General features: G+C 35.5%; 1 protein-coding gene across 1 annotated transcript; it reads left to right on the top strand.

Annotated features, from left to right (window-relative positions):
- The first annotated feature begins 43 nt into the window (after positions 1 to 43).
- LOC132125314 (coiled-coil domain-containing protein 73-like) lies at positions 44 to 11,440 on the top strand. Its single transcript, XM_059536685.1, has 19 exons — positions 44 to 99; positions 2,512 to 2,557; positions 2,652 to 2,789; positions 4,036 to 4,107; positions 4,308 to 4,379; positions 4,508 to 4,543; positions 4,644 to 4,718; positions 5,254 to 5,292; positions 5,760 to 5,895; positions 6,214 to 6,293; positions 6,406 to 6,534; positions 6,609 to 6,668; positions 6,777 to 6,881; positions 7,524 to 7,634; positions 7,753 to 7,893; positions 8,025 to 8,178; positions 8,361 to 9,629; positions 9,721 to 9,818; positions 10,542 to 11,440. The coding sequence occupies exons 2-19, from the start codon at positions 2,516 to 2,518 to the stop codon at positions 10,806 to 10,808; spliced, it is 3,024 nt and encodes a 1,007-aa protein (XP_059392668.1). The 5' UTR covers positions 44 to 99; positions 2,512 to 2,515; the 3' UTR covers positions 10,809 to 11,440.
- The last annotated feature ends 16,118 nt before the right edge of the window (positions 11,441 to 27,558 follow it).

Below are 27,558 nucleotides of genomic sequence, written 5' to 3'. Positions count from 1 at the left end.
AGTCAACGGGACAGGTTTTCCTTCTATCAGTGCACAAAGGACACTAGGGGGCAGCAAAGGCAACGTTTCTTAGCGCCTGAATGGATGACACGGATACAGGTAGGACGAGTCGGTTTACAGAGGGACATGATTTAAAAATACTAGCTCGAAAAAAATATTAATCACTAATTGCTTTTAAACATCTTCATTGATGATATATGAGAGGAAAGTGCACAGAAATCCCAGAATGTATTAAGATATAACGTTGACTGGATTTCAACCGCTTCAAATCCAGTCAGTGCGGCTACAAAAATCGACAAAGCCTGTTTTGAAAGTAATAATTTAATAAATGTATGCTTATTCAACAATCGTTGATTTTTTTTAAACTATTTCCTACACTCGTCTTAGCTGTTTAGTCACTTAAAATAACAACTAATAAATACATGTGATAGTTTAGCTAGCTAACGTTAGCTAGATTTTTTTTCCTAACTAACTTAACGTAAAAATATTTGCAAAGTAACTGTTGCATAAATATGATATTTTAGATTTCGAAAATGTGCTATTTTATATTATTATCTTCCTGACTTCCATACCAGGATAAGTTCAGATTGATAATTTTTTTAATAGCCTATTCAGCCTATAACAATAATTTACCATGGTAACTATAATAGCTTATGCAAAAATAACTTACTAGTTTAATTAAAAAATATTACAACTAATAAAATTACTTAAAAAATTACGATAAGGTGTTTTCATTTACTTCAGTGTAGGAAAACCCAGCACGGACAGAATATGACTTAATATCTCGGAACAGTTTATGATAGTTATGTTTATTTAGGGGTTAAAAGTCTTCTCAGACATTAAATCCAAATTTCTCCCGTAATCGAAACTAATGTTAGATCAGCTGAGGTCAAAGGTTAGATCTGATCTCTGACCACTGCCATTCACATTTACAGATCAGCAGCTATGACAGTAAGATGGGCTTCATACCGCAGACAGGGAATTATCCCATTTTATGGATGATGTCCTTTTAATTTTGCCTTTCATGGCTTATAAAGTTGTTTAATATCTGCTGAGGTGAATCAGCGGAGGAAGCGAATAAAGACATTGGCCCTCCAGGTCATTTGTGATAGTAGCAAATTCTAACAGGATCATTTAATTCCTGCACATGATTGATATATCAGCAGCAGCTAAATGGACGAAAGCCTTTCTTCTATTAAAACACCAGGCAGAATGAAGACCTCCCACTTTCCAAGTCAGTCATGATGATGGCGATACAGCGGACCAGGCACAGGTCAAATTAAATATCTTATATAATTCCTTCTGAATGACAGCGCCATCTGTCCATCCGGTGTTATGGCCTGACCCCTATTAGCCTACAGTCTCACCATGCTGCCATTTTCACCTTCATAGGTTCGAGATGGGATTTAAAATGCTTTTTTTTCTGATGCAACGGCATGAACTTTGTCTATAGCTGTGACTTATATATTCTTATGAGGCAAAATTTATGTAGGTGCATTGTTTTTGTCATATGCAGTACGATAAGACCTATAGTTCTAGCTCTAAATTCTGATGGGATGAGCTGTGTTTAGAGCTGATATGTGCACTAGTGGATCAACCAGGATTATTATAGTTAAGAAAAACTGAAAGCAAATCCAAAAAAAAAAAAAATTTCAGTATTACTTTTGTATCATTTATTTTTCATTTATTGACATAAAGTAACTGTTGACTGACATGAAAACACATAAAAAGGTAAACAATTATTTCCAGATATTTTTATAGGCTACATTTTTTTTTATTATTATTTTAATTTACTTTAACTGGATGTACTGAAATATATAAATGACTGCTTTTTCGCCGCAAGATAAAAAACATAAAAGGGTAATTTTTATCTCATAATTCAGATGTTTTCTCTGGCAGTTCTCAGTTTATGTCTCACAATTATGATTTTTTTCCCTTGCAATTCTGTTGTTAAATAAAAAAATATCTTGTGAGAAACAGTCACAATTACCTTTTTTATTTTTATCCTGTGGCAGAATGGGCTTCCATAGTAATAAAAATGAATAAAAACAGATTTAAAAACTTGAATAAAAATGACAAAAAAAAAAAACACACAGCAAAATTATTAGAATTTTAACTCAAATTAAAAGGAAAAATACAAAAACAGAAAAAATATATATATTACTAAAAACTGTAATATTATCTATATGATATGAAATTGGTTGAAGCAAAACCACATTTGAATTTTATGTTAATGTGGATGTTGATTCGCAGCCACAGACAGCCTGCAATTGGGCTAAAATCATATCCATGCAGTTTTCTAAAGCAAAAACATTATAATAATTTCAGAATAATAAATTTATAATTTCATTATAATAATTTCTATTAGTTAAATGATTTATTAAACATTTATGTATTTAATCTTATTGCTGCTGCCTGCTGTTTTATATACCAAAATTGAATAGCAAATCTGATCTTTAGGTTCTGTTTAGATTGTTTAATGTGATGTTTTTTTTTTTTTATCTTCCCAAGTGCCATGGAGTTGAGTGTGGACTCTGGAACAGAGCTTTTCTCCTTGGTAAGTGGAAATATTCCAAAGTAGAGTGATGTGTTTTTAATCATATACAAATAAAACCACAAGATTTACACACTCTTGCTGTTCTTGTCTGTAGATGGAAGATAAAGGTGCCCTCAGCCAACCGAAGACCCCAAACATTGCTGTAGAGAATGACGGGCGTACCATCTCACTGCAAGTACTGGAATTTAAAACAAGTCTCCTGGAGGCGGTCGAAGAGCTGCATATTCACAGGGTATGAGGTCTTACTTTTAACCTTTCATGTGAGAAAACAAAGCAAGAGATTGGGGAGACCATGTTTATTTCATAGTTGTTTTTTAAAGGAGTCATGTGATGCGATTTCAAGTTTCAAGAGTGTTATAAGCTGTTCGTGAACAGATAAGATCCCTAAAGTTGCAAAGACTAAAGCCTCAAACCCAAAGAGATATTCTTTAAAAAGCTGCTAAATTGCATCTCCGTATATTAAGAATGTCAGTCTATTTATTAGAATCTAAATGGCATGATGGCTCTATTTTTACATTGAGGAATGTCATTTTGTGGGAGGAGTGTCATGAGCATTCAGAAGGCGAAAAAGCAAGCAGCACTTTCTGTCCATCTGGATATAAGCCAGCAGAAGTTACACTTACATTAGAATTGGGTCATGCAGCAGGACCTGACAAATTCACATATTTGCTTGCACGACTGGTACCCTCGAGCAAAGCACTTAAAACCCCACGCTGGACATGTTTAAAGGTTGTACCAGCAAAAATAAACAATTGTATCTCTCATGTTTTATTGTTATTATGATGTTGGTGAGGAACAAAGACATTAAATCAATGTGATCCTCAGGCATGCCATTAAACTAACACTTTGTAGTTCTCTGGTTTATAGGGCCGGGGTTAAGATGGAGGATTTCCTGCCAGACAAACACGCTCAGCTGAATGCCGTCACTTCTCATGTTCTTTTAAGAGAGTGCAAAGTGTGTTCCATTAAAATGACTGTATTAGCTTGCGATGTTGTCAGCCGTTTTGCCAGATAGAGGAAATTTGAACATCCAGCTGCTGAAAGTGCATTGTCCTGATGCATGACACTAGTCTAGAGGGATATTTTGCATGCTGTTTTTAGATTTCAACACATTTTATGTGTCCTTTGTTTTATTAGATTTTATCCAATCACAAATGCAATCAGTTTCTGTCCTGAAAGATTCACATGACTACCCACTAATTTTAGTGCTTTTTTAAACTTTCAAATCCCATTTTTTCAATTTAATGTCCTTCCATGAAACGTTAACAGCAAGTAGCACACTTTATTAGGAAAAGGTAAATAAACTCCTACATGCAAATAAAAGGCAATATGTAGAAAACCACTGAGTTAAACCTGCAGTCCTAGATGAAAGCAGGACAATGATGGGTTTATGTGAAAATCTCCTCTCTGATGTTCAGATACCTGAATTCCATATGATCCTTTCTTCTTATTATTATTTATATACATTTTGAATGCAGGATGCTGAAAGAAGATATGAGGAGCAGATGTGTAAACTTGTGCTGGAGAAGCAGGAGTTGGAATGGAAAAAGGTTTGTTAGGAATGATAAAAATGTTTCATTTTTTTTTTTCATTAACTTCCTAAGATTCCATTATTAAAAATATATATATATTTTAAAATTTGTACACTTTTGCAAAAGGGATTGATTTTGAGGAAATGACTGCATTTATAGATATAAAACCATTTATATGGCTAAGGTTGGTCAATATTAACAGCTTCTTATTTTTTTAGGAGTCTTTACAAAGTCAGATTTCTAGAATGTCAAACGAAAATTCAGAGTCACTTGCCGCTGTAAGAAAGCAGGTATGACATCACACTCAACCTATGTGTGTAAGACTTCATTTCAATAATAATAAAAAAATAAGAAAAAGAAGTATATTTACAAAAATATATGAAAACTTAAAATATATATAATTTTGTCTAATTTAAAGTTTCAGGCCCAAATCCGGAAAATTGAGGGAGAAAAGGTTGGTCAATTTATATTTACATTTTTCATCTGTTTCTTATTAAACAGTAACTTTATTAAAAATATTAAGTAATCATCGCTGGACTAATGACCTCTTAAAGGGTAAAACCCAGCTGGCTGCTGAGCTGAAAGACAAAGAGATCATCAGCCTCAAAGAAGAACTAAAACATCTGCAGGTAGACAAAGTCAATACAATAACAAAACACACCTTTACATGACCAGATCTTCCATACCCCTCTCTTGCTTTAGTGACAAATACATAAAACAGTGGGAAAATCCATCTCATCGCTGACCTTTGAGTGGGGGTCTGTGTAGGTCTATTTGGTGTTGTCAGATAAATGATGTCACACGGGTGATGCATGGTTTCTCCTATGCTCCATCAAACCCGTAGGTTGTCCGATAAAGGCCCTTGTCACCCTTTTATTTGATAATGCAGTTTGATTCATATCTAAACACTCTTTGCTCTTTTTTATGTGCCTTTTTGTTTCCATGTTTACTAATATGATATAAAAAATATTGTATTTAAATAATAATAAAATAACATTTAAATTATTTCTACTTTAGTGTAAAGAGTTTCAGCAGTTATCTTCAATCCACACAGCACGGAATCTGTTCATTGTGCTTGGCAACTTTTAGAAAGCTCTCTCTGTGGTCTTTCAGTGAAAACAACTCACTAAACCACTTTCTTCTTCTTTTACTACTGTCTTACAGTTGCTCAGGTACAGTTCGGAGAAGAAATTAGGCGAGCTGGTAAGGATTTCCAATTATATAAATTGTTGACAGAGGCAAGTGGGAGTGGGAAGAATTAAAGAGGAGGAACTGAGAGGGAGAGCGGATCATCAGGAGTAACGGATAGGGAGGGCGTGACACGTGAACAGCCAGCGCCGCTGTGAAAATATCACTATTAAAATATTTTATATCGGAGCTGCGCTCTGTTTAACCTTTCGATGGCGAAGAGGGGAATCAGTTTGATACAGACAATCAAACAGTAACGGGCTACAGTTCACATAAAAGCCCCTCAGGCATGTTTGGAAGTTGACTCCTTATCTAGCAGAAAGGAGCACTCAGCCGAGATGTTAAACAAAGGTCTTCAAACTCTACGATGCAGTATATATTCACGGTCTGCCCTTGCCGAGAAGAAGAACTGTTATTACTTGTATGGCCGAATGGGGATATTCCTCTTAGAAGGGAGGACAATGTGTTTTTAAACTTTTCAGGAGCAAAAGTTGCAGCTGCAGACACAAACGAAAGACAGCCACCTGAACCAACTGGGAGAAGTGGAGAGGCGTTTCGCCGCCATCTCCAGACAGTGTGCCATGGTCAAACAGGCCAATGACAAACTCGAACAAAATGGTATGACTGACAGACAATGTCTGTCTTAGTGAAAAAAAAAAAAATCTAATTTACTTTATGTTGAGTCATGGGTGTAAACCTGATTATATTTTGTGTTTAAATGCTCCAGCTAATTTAAAAGAGCTGGAAAATATTCAGTCTGGTATATAATTTTTCTTTATTCACTTTGGACAGATTTGATGTAAAAAAAAAAAACTCTTCTGTACTTGAAATCAATGAATATGTCATTCTTTGAGCATGAATTTATTGGCATTTGTAGGTGAATCCTAAAAGAAAGGCTGCGTAGCACTTTTTTTTAAACATTTTTTTTTTTTTAAGTTGAAGAGGCCATGCGAATGAATAAAAAGCTCACATCCATCAATGAAAAACAAGAATCTTCGATTAAAGCCTTGAAAGAGGTATAAAAAAGTCATTATTGTGCCATTGACTATATTCCTATTGCTTTGTTAATTGATTTGCTTTGAATCATCTCTGTGTCACAAATTGTAGCACCTTTTATTTCATATTTAGGATTTGGAGAGAATCAACAAAGAGCTGGTCACATTCAAAGTGTCGTCGGTCTGCAAACCTGGAGAGGAACGTTTACAGAATGTTCTAAAAGAGCAAGAGTTTCAACTGCTTCAGCAGAAACTCCTTGTGGTAGAATCTCTTTAAGTTTGATAAACATAAAAGGTGATACCAGGATGTCTGTGAATGTTAAACTTTGTCTTTAGGAAACAGAAATTAACAAAAAACTGAGAAATGAAATGGCCACAGAAAGGGCAGAGAAGCAGGTAAGCCCTTCTGAAAAAGCAGGACCTTTTGTGCGTTAGTATCATTTAACAAAGGTAACATCAGTCTCAACACTTGGATGAAATGAAGTATGCGTGTGTGTGTGTCAGGACGTATTGAGATCCCTCCACCAGAATCAGAGTTTGCTGCAGAGACAGACAGAAGCTCTGAGTCGAGTAGAGCAGGAGCTTCGCAAACTCCGTGAGGAGTATCAGGTCAGGCTTCCCAAAAACCAACTCCACCAGCAGTATCACTTTTAACCTGACACACAAAAAAGCTACTATTTTTGCTTTTACAATTTTTGTTAATGTACATTTTTTTATTATTATAATGTTTTTTTTTAACTAACAAACAGACTTCAGTTACTATTCACATATTAATAATGTGATTTAAATAAACAATAAATAAAATGAGCAAATTAAAAGACAATTAACTAATTTATACACACAAAAAAAAGCAAAATCAGCTTTTTCCAGATATTTATTGTAATTGAATTTTCTTGAAATGATAAACTTAATAAGGTATACATATTCAGGAGTAAACAGTGATCACATAGTACTCATAAAATTGATTGAATGAACTGAAAACCACTTTTGCACATTTACAACACATGAAGTGCAACTCAATAATAGTAAGTGTGTTTAATGTCCGTTTACAGCCTCCTTCTCTTTTATTCTCCCCATTCCTCTATTTAATTCACTTAGTCATTCACTGATTAAAACCATTATTAACATGACAAAAGCCAACTGATTTGTATTGGCCTCTCCATCTGTTTAGAATCCTCTGTCTAGGTTAAATAAACACATAAAAATTTATTATTGCATTAAAATTTTTCTGGGTGATTAATTTCATTGCAGGTCCTTAAAACAGAGCATGAATTGAACCAAGAGAGGACTAAAGAAAAAGACGACAGCTTTGCTCACTTGAGAGATGAATACCAAAATTCTAAACTTGCTTGGGAAAACGAGGTGACGATGAGATGACACAAAAACAAATGATCTGGAATTGAGACTGAACATTTTTTATAAAAATTGTCATTTTATTTAATTTAATTTTTTTAAAGTGAATATTGGTGTTCTCACACAGATTCTGCGGATGCAAATGTCAACGGAGTCTGGTCAAGAAGAGCTGCAAGCCGTAAAAGAGGCATTTAATCAACTTCAAGAAGAGCACAAACAGCTGTCTATTTCTGACGTTCATAAAGCCAAAGAAATTCATAACTCTGAGGTTGGCTGATTACGTATACATTCATAACCAGTGACTGTTTAATAAGCTTGTAGATTGGACATGGACAAATAGGTCTAAATTTCATGATTTTGATCTAAATTCTAATTAAACTTTGGGGTCTTTTATTACAGATTCCCATAAAAGATCAAGATAATGATCTTTGTACAACATCTAATAAGGTTAACCTTGTGAAGGTGATCAGTCTCCATGAAGATCTTGAGGAGAGTCCTATTAGTCCTCATGATAGCCATGAACCAATGTGTCACCCTGATAAAGGCATTCCAGGTAAGTAAGAAAGAGTGCACAGTTGTCTTCTCCAGCCATGCTTGGCGCCACCTATAACTAATATTTTTATACAGAATGATGTGAAGTAAAGGGAGGTGGTTACTGGAGTCTCTTTATCAAGCTTACCTGTACTTCTCATTTTTTATCTTATAATGATGCATGCATTTCATTTCCTCACACAGATGAAAGCATCAAGTTTCAAAAGGCTAGAAAAGATGGCAGCTCTCAGAACAACAACAAGGAACTTGACATTCCAATGCAGACAGATAGAACAGTACCTACAGTCTCACCATCGGTTTCAACTGATAACATCTCAAGACCTGAGAATCTCAATCCCATGATGAAGCATCTGTCAAAGCAGTGTGATGAAACAAAAACCGGTGTCAGTGAAAGTGAGCCAATCTGCAACGCAGATGATAAAGGATGCCCCTCAAACCTAGTCCAAAATGACACAGACAGTCGTCTTACTGAGCTATCAGGGCCTGAAACCAGGTCTGTTTATGGCGTAGACAGCAACCCTTTGACTTTGGAACAGAAAGATAGACCGCTGGAGCAGAATCTGTGTATTTCTGAAGTGACTGAGTCCCAGACATCAGATAAACACATGGACAGCCAGGGATATGCTACATCTCAGTCCAAAGAAGTCAAAGACCACCAGAATGGCGCACCTGAATTTCTCAACAAATGTTCACAAAAGGAAAGTCAAACAACTGCAGAGAGACTTTCAGAAGACAAAACCGCAAACTCAAATCCACAAGACACAGTTGTGTTTAATGACAAAATTACCATTACAGAAGGAATGATTGACACCCAACCAAGCCCATGCCACCTAACCATTCATGAGGAGCCTGAAAGCGACTTTAATGCTGGGAGTGCCACAATAACTTCAGATACACTTTTTCATGAGTCCAAAGATCGGTTCTCTTCACCTGAATTGATTCGTGAACATTCACAAATACAGGTATCCCAAGTGGGCGGCTCAACTGAAACAAGCCTCTACAATGTGGTCAACAAATTGGAATCTAAAGAATTGCCTTTTATTGATCAGACCACTTCAATGACTGCAGTTGACACAGTAGAGGTCATATCAGAAAATAACGATCAAAACAATGATTCAGAACCATTGAAATCTCAACAGATTGAAATGGGTATTTCTAAATGTACTGAAGAAGCCAAGATCACAAACCCAGAACAAGATGCTTCTTCTCCTGGTTCTACAATACCAAATGACCAATCAGATGTTGACCAGAAGAGCATTCCAGTGCTAGATACTTTAAACCATCCTGGAAATAGAAGATATCAGTCGTCCTTTGCATGGGACACATTTATGAAAGGGAAAAAGATGTCACATCCATCACCGTTAAAAACTGAGTTGTGGTCCTCTGGATTTCATGAGCTTGTTTCTCCATTTTGTGATCCCATATTTATGAAGAATAAGTTGCCAAAAACAGGTGTGTCTTGTAATGTAAACAGAGTTTTTTATTAAAGCAAGACTCAGTATCTGACCACAGTAAATTTAAAATTCAAATCCTACTTTCACAGCCATGATGAAGACTCCTGACAGACTGGAAACCCCAAGCAAGCATCAAGGAGAGTGGAATGCTATCAAGCAGTCTTTTTCTGAAATGTTAACAGACAAAGTAAGTTTCCACACAGGCTAGCAAAGAATCTAGTGAGTTAACATAAGAGGCATGCACTGCAGCACACGCTGAGTGCCTAAAGACAACTTCCATTCCCAGAAGTATTTCAGCAGGGTGAAATGGCAGCATTTTTCTCAATTAAATGTTGATATAAAACAGCAGAACAAATGTCTCTGCGTATAAATCACAAAGATGCAGCCCAACTCCAAAGGGAGCTAAGAGGCTAATATGGAATAAACCAGAGATCGTTTTGAAGGCTGTTGTTTTCGATAACATGGTAGTATCTGGGTTCAACACAGTTTTTTGCTGGATTACTCAAATGAAATCAATCAAAATGTACTAACCCTCAGGCATCATATCATATCATCATAACCCTTTTGAATCATATCAATTGCTCACCAATGGATCGCCTGCATTGTTTGGGTTAAAATGCATTAACAATGGATTTGATTCTTAGTTTCACAAGGCTTTAATTAATAGACTGGAGTCATGTTGATTATTGTGACGCTTTTATCAGCTGTTTAAACTCTCATTCTAATGACACCTATTCACTGCAGAAGTGTCCGAAATTAAAATGTATTTTTTCATTTAATTCTTTGTTTTTTACTCAAAGTAGTAAAAAATCTGGTGGATTTCACTTTTCATTTCCATCAATACTTCTATCAGAATTAAAACAAGTTATAGTGCCATGGTGCTTTTATTACCCATTTTATTGTTCCACAGGAGAATCAAGTTCTTATCCCCTACAGCTCGACTCTGAGTGGCAGTCCAACCTCTTCTTCTGTGGGTAATGGGCTGCGACAAAACTCCACTCCTACCGTTCCTCCTCCCAAACTCCAAAGCATGGAGAAACCGACCCGGCCTATGGCATCTAAATCTGAAGGAAAAGAAGAACGAAAACAATCTGATATAATGACCCAAATTGCAAAAATTGAGGAATTTATGTCAGCTGAAGGTTTAATGCCTCAAAAAAGACTCAAAACTGATTGATATGTGCTAGAAATGCATGTGTTCGTAAGTCGTTACAGAGTTTAATTTTTTTTGCTTAGATATGTTTTTAACCCTCTTTGTGAGTAGACAGTGAATATGATATTTGTGTTATTTGCTTACTATATTTCCAAATAATTTAGCGAAATAAATGTTAAATATTTCAAGCAGCTTTATTTCGGCAGACTTTAAGGTTCAAGTGTTTACATCCGTTGCATGTTAACCTATTACTAAACAAGGTAAGTGATACACATAAAACCTGTTAATTACACTGCACAAGCTAATTAACACTCATTACTCCCAGACCAGCATGTTCATTCCTCAGAGGGCATTTAATCGCCAAACATTGCTAATTTACATTTGATACACAAACTGTGGCCAACTATAACTTGGGATAATTAAAATACACAAGTAAGAAGAATCAATTAGCACATATCAAGCCAAATTAACAAATGCAAATGAGTCTCCCATTAAGTTTATGTCCTTGGTAAATGGGTTGTGGGGACCGTGTGGACACATGTTAGGGCGATACAGATGACAAAATGTGTTGCATATGTCGATACTGGTCACAATGAAAGTGGATACTTGGATTGAGCCAAGTGAGCATTTTTTTTATTATTATTAGAATTTATTAAAAACAATATGAGTGAAATGTCATCTATAGATCTTCATTTTTATTTTTCTTGCATTTTGTCTTACAGCAATAACCTGGTTTACTAGCCTGTGCGATAATATTTAATAAGCTATATTTTAGGAAAATAAACCAAATGAGTTTCTATCTCAAATTAAGCACTTTTAAGTGCCTCACAAAAACAGTTCGCCTAGTACTAAAATCATCCAGCAGAAAGCAAATGCACACCTCCAGATGAAAGCACAAGGTCCCTCAGAGGTTCACCTTACTACACTTACTCATTATTAATATGTCAAAATGTTAATGTCCTCGTAAAGAAATCTTATGCGTTCCAGCCACTGTGCCAGCAGTACTGACCCTTATCCTTAGAGGGAGTGGGCAATATGGAGAGCGTAATTTTAATACACACACTGGAATATGAAGTGGCAGTCCTTTGAAACAGTCAATTACACTTGAGCGCGGGAGGGCCCTAGTGTTAATTACTAGTCAGTTTTATATCGTGTGTAAATACAGAGCTTGCTGACATTCACATTCCATCACCGTGTCCTGACTGCCACAGCAAATTAGCCTGACCCGTCTGTGTGCACACGGCTAGGCCGCTGCATGTTCCTTTAATTTTAGAATAACATTCAGCACAAACAAGCCCACTTCTGCTTATTAGGGTTGTTGATGCTACTAGTTTAGGTCACTGTGCTTTGCTTAAAATGGACTGAGAAAATATAAAGTATTTGGTGTGGCTAAACAGAATCATTAGATTGGGAATCAAACTACACTGGTTACACTGTTTTTGTTGAATTCATTGAAAATAACTGATTCATTAGAATCATTAAGGAATCAACCTAAACTGGTTGCACTTTGACAAACTAAAAAGAACCAGCTCATAAGAGTCATAGATACAATATGTTTGGGAATCAGAGTGCACTGGTTGCACACCGTTTTTTGATTCACTTAAAGAACCAACTTATTTGAATCATTGGTTTGGGAATCAGACTGATTGTGCTGGAGTTGTTTAATTCACTAAAAAGAACCAGTGCTTGTAATGTTCAGGAATTGACTGCTTGTGTTTTATGTGTTTAGTTCACAAAAAGAACTGACTCTTTCAGAGTAATTTGTTCAGCAATTGGACCACACTGGTTTCATTGTAAAGAACTGACTCATTAGAATCACTTTGGATTTGATTAATTAAAAAGGACCAGCTCATAAGAGTCATTTGTTTGAAAATCAGTGCACTGGTTGTACTGTATGTTTTTGATTAATTTAAAGAACAAACTCATTAGAATTTTCTAACTAGGAATCAAAATAAACTTATTGTGCTGTAGGTAATTAACTAAAGAGAACCAACTCTTTTAGAGTAATTTGTTCAAGAATAATCCGGTTGTCTTGTATTTGTTTAAATCACAAAAAGAACCAACTCTTTAGAATACTAATGGAATAGAATAGTTCAGCACTCTGACTACACTGGTTTCACTGTACTATTTGTTGATTTCACAAAAAAAAAGAACTGACTAATTAGAATCATTCATTTTATGTATTAGAGCAACGTGTTCTCATGAGAATATTGGTTTAGGTTTTTGATTCACTTAAAAAACTGGCAACCCAAAGTGCAATGGTGCTGACATTGCACTTTGTTTTTGATTCACTTTTCGAACCAACTTTGGTTGGGAATCAAACTAAAGTAGTTGCGCTGTAGTTGTTTAATTCACTAAAAAGGACCAACTCATTAGTATCATTCTTTTGGTAAACAAACACTGGTTGTGTATTTGTATAATGCACTAAAAAGAGCCAACTTATTTGAATAATTTGTTTGGGAATCAGAATACACTGATCTGTTTCACTCGGCACAGTATAGCTTTTCCAAATGCCGTTTAAAATGTCCTGCCACAATTTCCTTTTTCAATAAAAAAAAGGCAGTACACTTTTGTTTTGCCTCTATAGCTGTGATTCACCTCCACTCTGGCCTTCTCATTTTACCTCAGACAAGAAGATAATCCCAGCCTGCCCACTACTGTCAAAGGTCAGCACAGTTTAAAGTTCACCATCCACATCATTTTATGGCCTTAAATTAGCCCAAACGCAAAGTTCCGACTGTTCCTCTCTCTTTCGAACAGTTGTTAATCTTCTCCTCATACTTCGAAGCCAGTGAGAAATAGGAATGCTCAGCGGACGGCTGTTTTGATTGAATTATGCCCCTCAAGGACCACCATGGCAGGCCCATACGCTTTTAATTCTGGAGAGGTAAGAAACGATCAAATGGGTACATGGTACTCCCCATACGTGGAGTATGTCATCCCCACCTATATATCTGTTCAGCCGCCATTGTTCACCTCTTAAAGGATGAGCCATTTCGGGTGTGATGGGTGGGGGGTGATCAGGAGCCCTATCTTAACCCACATGCCGTCCTGCGTTAGCTGTGTCCCTATTGAGGTGTCAGCCCATAAGTCTTACTCAGTGGGATGTCACAGCCAGATGATGGAGAGTGCTTCTTCACTCTAGGGGATCTTGTAAAACTTGCATGCCCCCGGTCTCTACTCCCAGTCCGGCCTCCTCCTCGACACAGTCTCTCTTCGTGCTAAATCAGAACTAGTGAATGGCATGCTGAGTTCCATTAAGAAACAAACGTATTTGGTTACTTACTTACTAAGGGTATTGCAAGGGTCTTTCCTGGTTGAAGTACTACACTCAAAAAACTCATAAAAGTTATGTGCTTGTAAAGTTTGTCAGTTTAAACTTCACAGTCAAGTTAGGTATAGTGAGTGAAACTAAAAGGTAAGATTTCAGTCTTTATAATCACAATTGATCAATGGTTTTAAGTATTTGCAATACAAAAAAAACAATCTCAGTATGCTTATTAAAATATTATGCATAATATTACACACACACACAAACTCATATTAATCTAAATATTCAATTTTAGTAGTCATATGTGATATCCTCAATATAAATGGATGAAAAGAAGTTTGGGGTTGGTAAGATTTATTTATTTGATCAGGAACAAAATAGTATTGTGAAATTTTACTACAATTTAAAATAACTTCTGCTTTTATATAAATATGTGTGTGAAACATGATTAAAAAAAAATCGTGTCCTTGCTGAATAAAAGCATTAATTTTAAAAGAAATTCAAATTATATTAAAACTTTTAAATGGTAGTATATATGTAATCCACAGGGGGCAAAGCTTAATATGAATACTGTCCGTGAGCAGTTTGGATTTTACCTTTGTCGAAATTGCTTCATGGCCTTATGCTTCAGGCCTTTTTGTTTCACTCATTTTGCTTTTGATATTTAAGTGGCAGACTGTTTTTTGTAACCCAGAGAGAAAATAGATATGGAGAGCCTCCCCCTCAGTGAGGCTTCAATGATGTGCACCATTACATTCAGTCGGCGACCCTTAACTGCTCCTCAGTGATGAGCTAAGCTTCTCAATTGCTCTTTTTCACTATCACATACTGTATATTGCATGAACGCCATATGTGCTGTTTTTTAACAGTCTTCTATTTTGCTTTTTATAATATTGCTTATTTTCAATTTAATGTTTTTAAATGTATAATGAAACCATCTTGATTAGACAGTATATCAGATAATGTGTTTAATTTGAATTCCAATATTTATCCATTTTTAGTTTTTAGGTCTTTAGTAGAGGCATAAGAGACAGATTGCACTTGCCTTTAATTTATTAGACGTCATACTAACATAATATTCACATTTTTACACATATCTTAGATTTGGCTGAACTCAGTGGGTTTACAAAACTCTTCACAGTGTTTATGTTTGTGTAGCAGCTCCTTTGTCAAATAATAAGAACTAATTTTTTCCCAAAGAAAGCTTTTTTGGCATTTGGAACTCCATGTTGGATATCTTGTTTACTTTTCTAATAACCAAACTCCCCTTTAAGACAAAAAAAAATGGGCATGACTTGAGTGATGTTTGTGTCTGTTTTTTAACTCGCTGATTTTAGCACAATATAATCTGCAAATCAGTCTGTCAGATTTTCAGCAGGAAATAGAGATGTGTATTTATCCCCTACTGCTAGATTAATGACCACTGGTGTAACCTTATGACCTGTCCGATTACAGGAAAAATGAGCTCAGAGGTCATAGATTCAGATCTGTTCCATTATGCCTTATTGGTGCCACTGACTCCAATTTTAGATCATTTCTAAACAAAATCGGAAGCCACAAGTAGATGTTCTTTTTTAGGTTATCACCCATATTGCATTTACAAATATACTTTATGACTTCCTTGAACCCAGATTGTGTCTCTGGACCTTAGTGAGGACGTTCACCTTTCGCATGCTCTTTTTTACTAAAAGTAAACAGTTGATGCTTCAATCAGGCTGTAGACATTTAATAAAGAATGTGTTCATCCAAATGTGTTTTATTGAAGGTAAATGGCTAATGAGCTCTTACGTAACCGTCAGAAATGGGTTACGGTTGCATCATTAATTATCAAATGAGGAATGTGCAGGCCTTTTCATCTTAATCTAGAAAGCAAGGGCCACAGCACAGCAGGAATTCAGATGATTTAGCTGGCTTTGACTTAATCAGTCTTAGAGGCATTACAATGGCAGTGCACAATGATGGATCACTTTCTGGTCCCTGAGGAGTGTTTATATAGTGTGCTTTCACTGAACCGATCACCCTACTGGCCAGCTAAGAGAAAATGAATAAGTTGGTTAGATTTGAGGGGTTTGTTATGGAAGTCCTCAGAAAAAAATAAAAAAGGTAATTGCGAGATTAGGTTTAAGCTCAGAAATAAAGGCAAAGTTTTCTATATAAATTTACAATTGCATGATATAAAGCTGCAACTCTGATTTGAAGTCATAACTGCAAGGTATGTCAAATGGTGAGTTATAAAGTCGCAATTCTGAGAAGCTGCAATTGCGCTACAGTCATAAGTGCAAGATTTGTCCAATTGTGAGTTTTAAAGTCACAATTCTGAGAAAATAACAAATGGGGGATTTAAGGTAGAAATTAAAAACGTCACAATTGGTACAAATGAAGTCACAATTGCGAGATAAAGCCACAACTGTGAAATAAAGTCACAACTGCGAGAAAGTAATAATTGCAAGATGTAATGTCAAATTGTGTTATAAAGTTGCAATTCTGAGAAGTTGTAATTGCGAGAAAGTCATAAGTGCAAGATTTGTCAAACTGTGAGCTTTAAAGTCACAATTCTGAGAGTCACGATTGTAAGATTTGAAAAAAAAAATTAAAAGAAAGTCACAATTGATACAAATAAAGTCACAATTGTGAGATAAAGATATTTTTGTGTAATAAAAAGCAATTCAGAGATGTCGCAACCTCAACAAAGTCATAACTGCAAGATATAATGTCAAATTGTGACGTATAAAAGTCACATTTCTGAAAAAAGTAAATAATTGTGGGATTTAAAATAAAAATTAAGAGAAAGTTACAGTTGATTCAAACGAAGTGACAATTGCCAGATAAAATGGCAATTATGAGACAAAATGTAAATTCTGAGAAGTGAAGACACAATTACAAGATTTAAAATAAATTGCAGTTGTGAAAAACAGTCACAATTGGGACAAAGTTGCAATTGAAGCTACAAAGTTCCAGTTGCTTTGAAAAAAGTCACAACTGTGAGATATACAACTAGATTTTTTCAGACTTTAAGAACTTGGAAGGGTTTTAATATTAGCCATTTTAAATAATTTAAATTATTTGCTTAATTAAAATTATTCGCAGCCATCACAAAATATTTGAGTGATCCAACACATTATGTTGTTTTGAATGATGATGTTTTCATTGCTAATTGGAGTGAAAGTCTTCAGCAGAATGATAACACTAAAAACAGTCTTCCCTGCGGAAAGCCCCTCATCCTGACCAGCCCATGAACCCGTACGCAGTCAGAGACATCTCTCTTCAAGTAACTGTACTCTTGTAAGTTTGTTGCCAAATGATCTGGCATGAAAGGATTTGCGAGCGTCTCTATGCCAAACTAGCATTTTTAATTGCTGAACCATAAAAATGGTGTTGTGGACTAGAAGATACGGGACAGAATGTCTCCTCAAATAACGCTTAGACAGTAGCACGTACTCCATGGCATGCCCTATATAGCGGATTCATGGATCCAAAAACACCACAACAAGAGCCTGTACCTGCACCCACAACAACCTCTTGTGTTAGTGCATCTACATGCTCTTTTGACTTTTTATCAATCCAGTTCATCCTCAGCATTTATTATTTCCAGATCTGATCCCTTTTCTGCAACAAAGTTGACTTGTCGCTCAGTTCAGCGCTCATGATTTGGCTCAAGATAAGCACTTTGTAGTGATTTGTAGATGTGGTATTCGATTCCTACTAAACCGATGCCGTGGCGCTCAAACATAGAGATACTATCTTTGAAGAAATGTCCCGACATAATTTCTCCTCTCTCCTGGAGCCCGGCCAGCCTCTGTAAAGTTTTCTCTCCCCATAAACTTAAGTGGAGACTGAAAAATTTCATCTCCAGAGATTGATAGTGTGTGCTTAGGATATAGACCTCTCAGCTTTTATTAAACAAGGAGCCTTTTCTTCATAAGTGTTCCATTGTGTGCTATTTGTAGAGCGAAAGACTTCACAATGTCTCCCATCCAAACTATCACCCTGCGTTTAGAACAATAGTATGTATAGCACATAATGTATAAGAGCAATATATAATGGTGCTTTGACAGGATGATATGTAAGTCAGAGGGGTTCAGAGTTCTAATTAAATCAAGTGTTTGATGTTTTTCTTTTCTCTTTACACATGTTCAGGGTTGTTCCAGTGTGAGCATACCAAATCGAATAAATTAATCGCCTTGCAGCTGGTGGTACCACTCCGGCCGATGCCCTCTCCGTGTTTAGGTAACGTTGGATGCTTTCCCACATCTGTTTAAATGCTCAATTTCTCTGCGTTCTGACTTTTTGAAGGCAAGCCAGTTTTTTAAACACCTCAGCGGATCTCAGGCGATTCTCAGCCTTTGCCTAATCGGCAGTTCACCACAAATCCACAACCACCTGTCTGTTATTTTTAATAGCATCTCTCAGCACCTCAGGCCTTGTGTAGCACCATCAAGGCCAAGTTCCGGAAAATGCAAACTATGCTTAAAATTAAGAGTTTTAAGATGATTCTGTTTGAAGTATTAGAATTTATTCTCATAATATGTGGAATCACTTCACATTTCATTTTTAAAAGAACCAGACAGATCACAAAAAAAAGATAAATTGGAAGAGTCTCAAACAGTCTCTAACTTTAGTTCAAGGACACTAGTCTATGTACAGTATGTAAATTAGTACAGAAATTTATTTGGACATGTCCTTCAGTTAAAACAGAATTCTGGTCATTGCTTGGCGGCTATCTTAAAGGAATGGTATTTTGGGAACATTTACTCACCCTCGTGTTGTTCCAAATCTGTATGAGTTTTTTTCTTGTGTTATAATAAAAATAAAAGAAGATCTTTTGAAGGATACTGGTAATCAAACAATTGATAGTCCCGGTTGCCATCCATAGTATTTCTTTCCTTATGGAAGTCATTAAGGACCAACAACCGTTCGGCTTTTTAAAAATTCTTCAGAATAACTTCTTTTGTGTTCAACATAAGAATTAAACTTACACAGGTTTGGATCTACATGAGGGTAAGAAAATGCTAACAAAATGTTTGGGTGAACTATTCCTTTAACGCTATTTGCAGTCTTGCATGTACAGTCACATTTTTAAGTGTGGTGAAGACCAAAATCTATGTAACTTTGTCAAAATTATATTTCAATACCATTTCAATTCAGGAATAAAAATCTATAATCTTAGAATCATATATTGCACGTCATAAACTTAAATTACTCAAAAGAAAACAATTTTTTTTTTTTTAAGAATATTAAGAGTATTATTTGAGTTTTGCAGTAATATTAGAATTTAACAGTTTAGTTCTATTTCAATCTTCTACTTCAGAATTTAATGTGTAATTCAATGTTACTTGCTGTTTCTATGTAATTATTTGTGAATTTTACTGGCAATTCCTCAGTGAAAACTGTTACAAAATAATTTGTCATTTCTTTTCCTCTTTGAACTGTAAAGTGGGACTTATAGCCAAGCGTACATAATGGATACACACTCTACAAAAAAAAAAACATCTGTACGGACCCCATATCAGCAGAAGTCATGGGAGTGACCAAGGCCTTTTTTAAGCCGCCAAACAAAAGAGCTCTTAATTTCCACCATCGATATCAGTGGCTTTACCATCCTCCCTGTCCATCTAGGATGCACTTTGTGTATCAAAAGGAATTTCTAACATCAGAAACACTGACCAATCATGTGAACCTGCATATCTGTAAGTGTGAGAAAAATCGGCATGAACAGTGGGGCATTGTTTTGAAGCAGACAAGGGAAAATTCATGTCCAGGGATGTAATGTAGCATTTCACCAAAGCCCCTTGCTGATAAGAAGGACCATGATTCATTTCACCACACATCTGTGGCTAACAGAGCTTTTATTTTTTTGACAAAGATAGTGTGTTCTCTGTCAGCATTGTCATCCATTACATTTGTCGTCCATGGTCTTCGGACCTGTCCATTTCATTACTTACGACTTTAATCACAAGTCTTCTCATGTTTACAATAAATCGCCGCTTTCAAGTGGAATCTGTTAGCTCAAGACTCCATAAGCATACTCAAACTTCGCTGTCCTTTGTCATGGGTGAGCAGTAACATTTCTCATTTCCTTTAAATGCTCTCTGAGGACTCCAAGAGAGATTCATCAAACAAGTGGAAATCATCTGGGGCTATCAATTAGTCTGCTGTACAAATGAAGTCGGTAGAGGTTCTACCTTGAAGTCAGATCTCTTTGATGCAATAGCAAGCTTTGGAAAAACAAAATATTTTCAGGGTCACTTGGACCGCTGTGTTTTTCTTGAGCCTGTGGAGCACTTGGGTAAAAGTCGGCTAGGTTTTATTTTAAGATAATTTGTTGTTTGTTAAGTGGAAAAATGCACTTGAATGGCCAGGGGAGCCATTCTTTTTCTCTGCTGTTGTTTCAGAATAAGGCATTAGACATCTACAGAATTTCTCCAAACACTTGGGGGAGCCCAGAAAAACCTATGGTCTTTTTTTCTCAGCAGAAATAGCAAAAAGTGGGTGTTGTGTGTGTGAACAAGGGAGTTCAGCAAGGAAGATGAGGTGAGACCTAGTGCTAACTAAAACTCATTATTTTCTCAGTATACTGCTGAGAAAATATTCTCTCGGCCTAATTGAAGCCAAAAATTATTACATTTTTCATCTAGCTTATGTGTCACTCAGGTATTCTCTCACCATTACCATTTCAACAGCATGTTAGTGCCGGATGAAGTATACAAATCAGGTAAAGTATTTGTATTTTTAACTCCGCTATATAAAAAAAATGATAGGATGTCCTAAACACATAGAATACGGCTTTTATAGGCCTATAAAAGTTCGACATTAAGTCTGGGAACTTTTTACGCTATCAGTAAAATCCTCTGCGTCTGTGAGCTTTGAGCATCTTATTAGTCAGCCTAGTCTCATTGTGTATACGTAGGTATTAATACGTAACATTTACAAGCACAAAACATACATTTTTGTATGTTTTAATTGATGCTAAAACATATAATTTAGTACAATTTTGTTCTAATATTACATATTTTTATAAAAAAAAATTAGAAATATTTACGTATCGTTTATATCATTAATATATTCATATCAATGTATTTTTATAATTTTATCATTAAGCGATTTAGATTTTTAGACCCCGTAATTGCCCCAAACCTAAACCTACCCATTTTATAGCGAATAAAAAAGGATATAAAACATAAATTGACCGAAATATGCAGGAAAATAACCATTTTAGTAACAATATAGCATTACAAATATTTTTTATAGTCGGTAATCCCACTCCTGACTCTAAACCTAAACATAACTATTTCTGTACATTATTAGAAAAACATGACAGAAGGTTTGTGAGGTGCAGAGCAGAATTTAAATTGTTAGTCGCTGAAAATATTATCCAGATTATTTTCCAGATCCACTCTATGAAGGCGCGAGAGTGCATCATTCAAACACACCTCACCAGAAACACGTCATGTTGTAATCTGTGAAGAATGCAGACGAGAGCCAATGAGCATTAATTTTTCCTGTCATAAAATAATTTGAAGTGGCAACATTTGAATTTGTAGGCTGCATCCGAAAACTTAGGCAGCTTACTTGCTGCATCGTTGCCATAAGAGGCAATGACTTTGCAGGCACCTCATGAAAACGATTTCGGACAGTGTACTGTTTAATAAGCTACAACAAAATAGAGTTTTTGTGATAACTAAATGAATATTTAATTACTATAATACTGATTTCTCGCTAGAACTAACATCAAAAGTGCAAAAAGTTAGTCAGAAATATACAATTACACACAAAATGACCACCAAACGCAACTTTCAGATGCCATCTTTATTTTTTTAGCTAAACCATCACAGAATGGAACACACAGGACTTTGGGATATATAAAGCAACAAAGGATTCATCTACACTCCAAAAAAAAAAAAAAAAAAAAACTGTGGTAAAATACCGGCAACTGTGTTTGCCAGAACTTCACCGTAAAAGATATGGTAGCAACATTTTAGCTTTTACAGACTTAACTTAAATTCACAATAAAATACCGTATTTCATTAACTGATATAATGTTAATAAACCAACATATTGAAGTACTAATATCTGTTGTGAACCAGTGTAATGCACTGATAACCCCCACAACTGGTGGTGATGAGAAATTCACGTAATGAACCATGAAGGTGCACAGTGTCAATCACACAAACACTAAACCCCATCATGGTGACACGCATGATACTGTAATAATGTACACAACTGACAAGAAAAACTAAGAAACGTTATTTCAACAACAAAACAAACATCAAATATGAAGTGTCATGCAGGGAATTCCGGGAGTGTCCATTTACAGTCTATCACTGTAAATTATACAATGACTTTTTCTTTTTCACTTCCAAAAACCATATTTTTAACAGTATTTTACTGTAAAATGACATTAACTATAATCACATTTATTCACCGAATGAAGTATGGAAACTTACCGTTAACTGTTTTTTACTGTAGCATTTTTACAGTTTTTTTTACTGTTAAAATCATAATTTTTTTTTACAGTGTATGCTGCCTTCAAAATTCGATCAGAGGAAGGTACCTCTGGAGACAGGAGGTAAAGCAGAATTTGGATTCGAATGTGCCTTGATGCCTTGGAGTGCTGCCTCCGAAGGCAGCATTTAGAGATTTTGGATGCAGCCGTAAAGAGCACATCAGTCAGCGCGAGCACAGGCTTTGCTGTTTATGGTCGCTGGACTCGCTGCTCGGGATGGAGATGAAGATTGACGAATAAATGCTTGGATTTGGGTCTGTTCCTCACAGTCAAGATTTGAAGATTTGGATTACAGCGCACAAATAAAATTAGTTTAGTAATTATGTTGTGGTTTTGGTGTATTTTATAGTTCTGTTGTCAGTCACAGCATGTCAGAGAAAATGCCTTTTGTGGCCCATGGCAAACAAAGTAAAGTAACATGACAAGTAAAGGTTAAACGATTGCAGATTTTTATTTTATTTTAAGGGTTTAAAGTGAAGTCGTTTAACATTATGTAGGCTGTTCTTGAAAATGAGCTGGCAGCAGAAATCATACAGAACAAAACAAAATGTTATCATTTCATATTAAGTAAACGAGTAAACAATAATAATGCAATTGAAAACATAAGGTCATTGATATGCCAACTCAAAACAACAATAATAAAATGAATGCTTCAGTTTCAAGAAAATTTTTAGGTGTCATCAAAATGACTGTTTTGTACGTTTAAATGCTGAAAATACATAAGTACTTGTAAGTTTAGATGCTGAAAATATGTCAGTATTGTATGCTTTAGTGCCTGTAAAACATAAGTAAATGTACGTTTTGTAAAACCAAATGTTACGTAAAATACGTAAGTGTGTGTTCACTGCTGTGTTTGTGCACTTTGGATGGGTTAAACGCAGAGCACGAATTCCAAGTATGGGTCACCATACTTGGCTGTATGTAACGTCACTTTCTTTTTTACAGTCCTTGATTGCTTTCCCCTTAAAATAACAACAAATGATGTGTTTGAGTTTTCATAAAGCAAAGAATATAAAATAGAAGACAGACGAAAAAATAACTATAGCCTATAACTGCATATAGGCTATTGTAGGCTATTCTTCAAATATAGAACATATTTGAATGTATTACATTTTTGTCCATACAATGGAAATTAATGAGGTTTAATGTTTTCGAAATATTTTCTTTTGTTTAACAGAAGAAAGTTATACATGTTTGGAACAAGTCAAATATTTAGGTGGACTATCAATTTACAGTACAGTAACAAAGTAAAAATACAACACAAATGGACACAAGTCATTAAGAATGATGAGTACATGGGACTTGATTGGTAACTTCCATCTACCCTTTACTTTGGATCTCTGCCTCTTGATGCTGCCAAAGAGCAGTTTAATCCAAGCCGTTATTCCAAAGCTCTTCAGCTTGATGACAAGATAAAGGACTTTGACACAGTGACTTGTGCTGACATGACAGACTTTTTCTTTTCCTTGCTCTCCTCTTCCCTGAGTTGAAGAGTTGAATCCTGGGTCAGCAGCTTTCAGCAGAACCCCAGACTACAATTCCAGATGGTGAAGTAGGACCATATCTCAGCTCATCAATTTAATGAGAACTGCCTCTGCTTAGCCACGTCCTGCTCCTTGACCAATGCTTCCGGCTACACCGAGGCCTAAATGTTTGACAAATAAAGACAGATTTTGGTTCATTGGTTAAGTGATGGCCTTCGTGTATGAAACTGGCAGCGAAATATGATGCAGATCCAGCCGTATTCATGACCTCTTGAAGGCTTCTGAGATCATAGTGACTAAATGACATATTTTCAGACTCATTTAGAGAGATTTGTGATGAACAAAATGGGGGGACACTGAAGTGGAGGAAGTGATTGTTTATGCGTAATGAAATACATTATTCATTATGTGATAGTCTAAATGACTTTTGATTTTTTTTTTCTGTTCCTCATAGTGTAAAGTTTATAGCAACAGTCACCTCTTAGATTTACAATATAGTGTTGTCTGGTAATGTTTACGTGCAACTGTTGCTATGAAAGCAAAAAGAAACAGAAAAGATAACCTTTGAAACTTTCATACATCAAAACAAAAGAAACTTTCAAGGACGCTAACAGCCGCCCATGTGATAAAATAAACAGCCAACAGTTTCATCTAGGAATAAAATATGTCTTTAGAGTGAACAACACATTCACTATTAACTAAGTAACTATTTAGGCAGTTTTTTAATCAAAGTGTATTTTATATTTATTGATATTCAGAAGGAAAGTTGCTGCCGTAAATTCCCATTTTGTCATTATTTAGTTGCAACAATCGCTATTTTTCAAACTGAAGAAACCTGCGCGATTCATTAACAGAAACCTGATTGAATCATTTTTTGAGCCGATTCTTTCCTATGAACAAGTTCACAAATAGAACTGAATGATTCATTCTCGAAATGGAGGCTGCAGCTATTCTCGAGTCAAAACTCTTTGATTCAATGTTACCTGGAGAGTCAACTCAATGAACTAGTTCTGTCTGACTCAAAAATGCAACAAAAACCGGAAGAAATTTCATCTTCAGGATTCGAGTTTATTTAGCCTATTATTGAACCGATCGCGCGAGAAGTAAGTTAAGTTACTCAAACACCCATAAGCTTTATTCTGTCTGTGTCTCTCCAAACATGTATTTTGCTAAATAATAAACAATGGGCCATCGCTTACATACATTTCATACTATTAGCCTATTATTTAAGTAGCATAAATTAAAATTAAGCTTTTTTACTTGTAGCCTACTTAAATAAAACGTAGCCTATACTTTTACTGGACTAGGCCTAATAATTCACATTAGGATGCTTACTTTAACGTGTGTTGGCCTACTTCATTGACCAATGTTTAATTATCACCCCAACTTATTTCCTAGTTCTTATACAGATAAATGCACTGATAGCCAGTATTTTACAATAATTATCCATACTTCTATTAATACATCATTATATTGTTTCATCTTGGACCATAAAAGTGTCTGGACGTCGGGCATATGTTGTGTCACACCATATTTTTTCGAACCACTGTGGAACTAGAATCTTCATCACTGTCTATTATTGTTGTTGCAAGTATGGTTATGGATGTTCATGGGCCCTGCTTAAAAGTTAAAGCTAAGAATTGACTAAGTGCTAACAATATAATACAGGATTCGTTTGTTTTCACATCTCCAACCTGAAGGCATGAGGACTTCCAGATGAGGTCCATCTCAGGCTGGAGATGTGGACTGTGTTCCAGACAGTGAGCCAGAGGTTAAGCAGGAACTCAGCCCGTGCTGAGGGAGTGTGTGTAGGGGTGTGTAAGTCCTCTCTTCCTCACGGCAGATTGTGCAGTGTTATAATTGACTCATCCCTCCTCATGTCCTCATCGCAACATCGCGTATTTTTCATCGGCCTTTCATCGTTCTGCACTTGATGGTCGCCAAATGTAAGACAAAACCGTTTCATGCGCCTTACTGACGTTGCCTGCGTGGAATTTCTTTCTGATTCGATAAATCAAACGGCTTCATTGCTTTGCATAACGACCGACGGATTAAATATTTGTAAATATTTGTATTATTATATAATATAATATTTGATATTCTAACTTTTTTTTTTTTTATTATATAACGAACGTTTGTATTTGGTTCAAAAGTTCAAGTGAAGGTGAGCACCTGCAGATAAGTTTCTTACTCGATAATTCACTTTTTCAATTTAAACAAAAATCGCCCTGCACTTAAACACGGTTGTTATGGATCCTCAAGGTTAGCCTTATTTTTCTGACTAGCAGTGAGTTGAATCATCAGTAGGCTAGGCAAGTAGCCTAGTTTTATTTAATTATGCAGCGCTTTCGGCTCATAAATATTAGGCAATGAGAAACATTATGAATAATAGAGCTTAATGAATAAATCAAAGAATACGTTAAAATAAAATAAAAACTATGAAATATTAATAATTGTAAAAAATAATCATTTGATTGAAGAAATAAGACTATCTTTAGTCTATTTCGTGGGACTATTTCCTTTACAGGTTTTTTTATTATTATTATTACATTAAGTTAATTTTAAAACTTCTATTTTTAAAAGAAAACAGTCCAGAGACGTTGCATAGGCCAATAGCCCATTGTCGATAAATGATGAGAGGGAAAAAAGTGCTTACACGGCCGCTTGTTTTTTTTTTAAACATTACCAATAATTGATTGGGAATGTATTATTAGGCTATTTTATTGGGAATGTATTATTACGCTATTTTATTATCCTCGTTTAAAAGTTTTAAAAAGAAGTTGGGGAATCAGTCATCTGCCAATGATTTTTCGATCTGCCATTAAAAAAAAGGTGACAAAAAATAACACAGTTTAATAATGAACAGTTGAATTTCTCTTAAAGATTTTGTTTCAACAATCCACTTACCAAATAATCTTAATAATTTTGCCTTCAATGCATTAATTTCTTATGGCCATAATGCTCTTAAACAGTTTAATGAAATGCCCTAAATTATAAAAGGGCAGCCGCATTTGTTTAATGCATATCATGCAGTCTAAACGAGAGAGAGAAAAAAAAACATTAAGTTTGATGGATGTTAATGATAAAGCGCGAGCTTGCGCGCGGTCATTAAGACGCTGTAAGGTCACGCGCCTCAAAAGATAGTCTTGAAACAAAATTAAAGAGGGTTACAACGTGAATGAAACTACAAATCTTTCCTTTCACAAATCAATTCAAATGTTAAATTACAATTCTGAATGGAATTAAAATTTATGTCCGCCTCTTAAATAGCCACCTCAGACATTCCCTCAAATCTACTGTACATGCAGTAGGCTACACGCGCAGCCGAAATCTGAAGTACATTTATTAACACCTCTGCTAAAATGTGTTTCAAAGCTCATAAAAAGCCAGTCTCTGAATCATTGTTATCCATCCGCTGGACTCCCACAAACACACAAAGTTTATTGAGACTCCCAGCATGCTGTATGTGTATACAGGGAGGAGTAATGTACAGGGAGAAGTAAATGAATGAAGTGT

The sequence above is a fragment of the Carassius carassius genome, chromosome 43 (assembly GCF_963082965.1).
Source record: "Carassius carassius chromosome 43, fCarCar2.1, whole genome shotgun sequence".
In the NCBI taxonomy this organism is placed as follows: Eukaryota; Metazoa; Chordata; class Actinopteri; order Cypriniformes; family Cyprinidae; genus Carassius; species Carassius carassius.
Note: the sequence above shows the minus strand (reverse complement) of the source record. Positions and strands in the feature narration are given on the sequence as shown.

What these genes read in the sequence shown, in the direction of transcription:
- LOC132125314 (XM_059536685.1), top strand. Translation starts at nt 2,516, where the DNA reads ATGGAGTTGAGTGTGGACTCTGGAACAGAGCTTTTCTCCTTG. An exon ending in CGATTAAAGCCTTGAAAGAG is followed by an intron (nt 6,294 to 6,405) that starts GTATAAAAAAGT and finishes TTTCATATTTAG; the next exon opens with GATTTGGAGAGAATCAACAA. An exon ending in AAGAAATTCATAACTCTGAG is followed by an intron (nt 7,894 to 8,024) that starts GTTGGCTGATTA and finishes CTTTTATTACAG; the next exon opens with ATTCCCATAAAAGATCAAGA.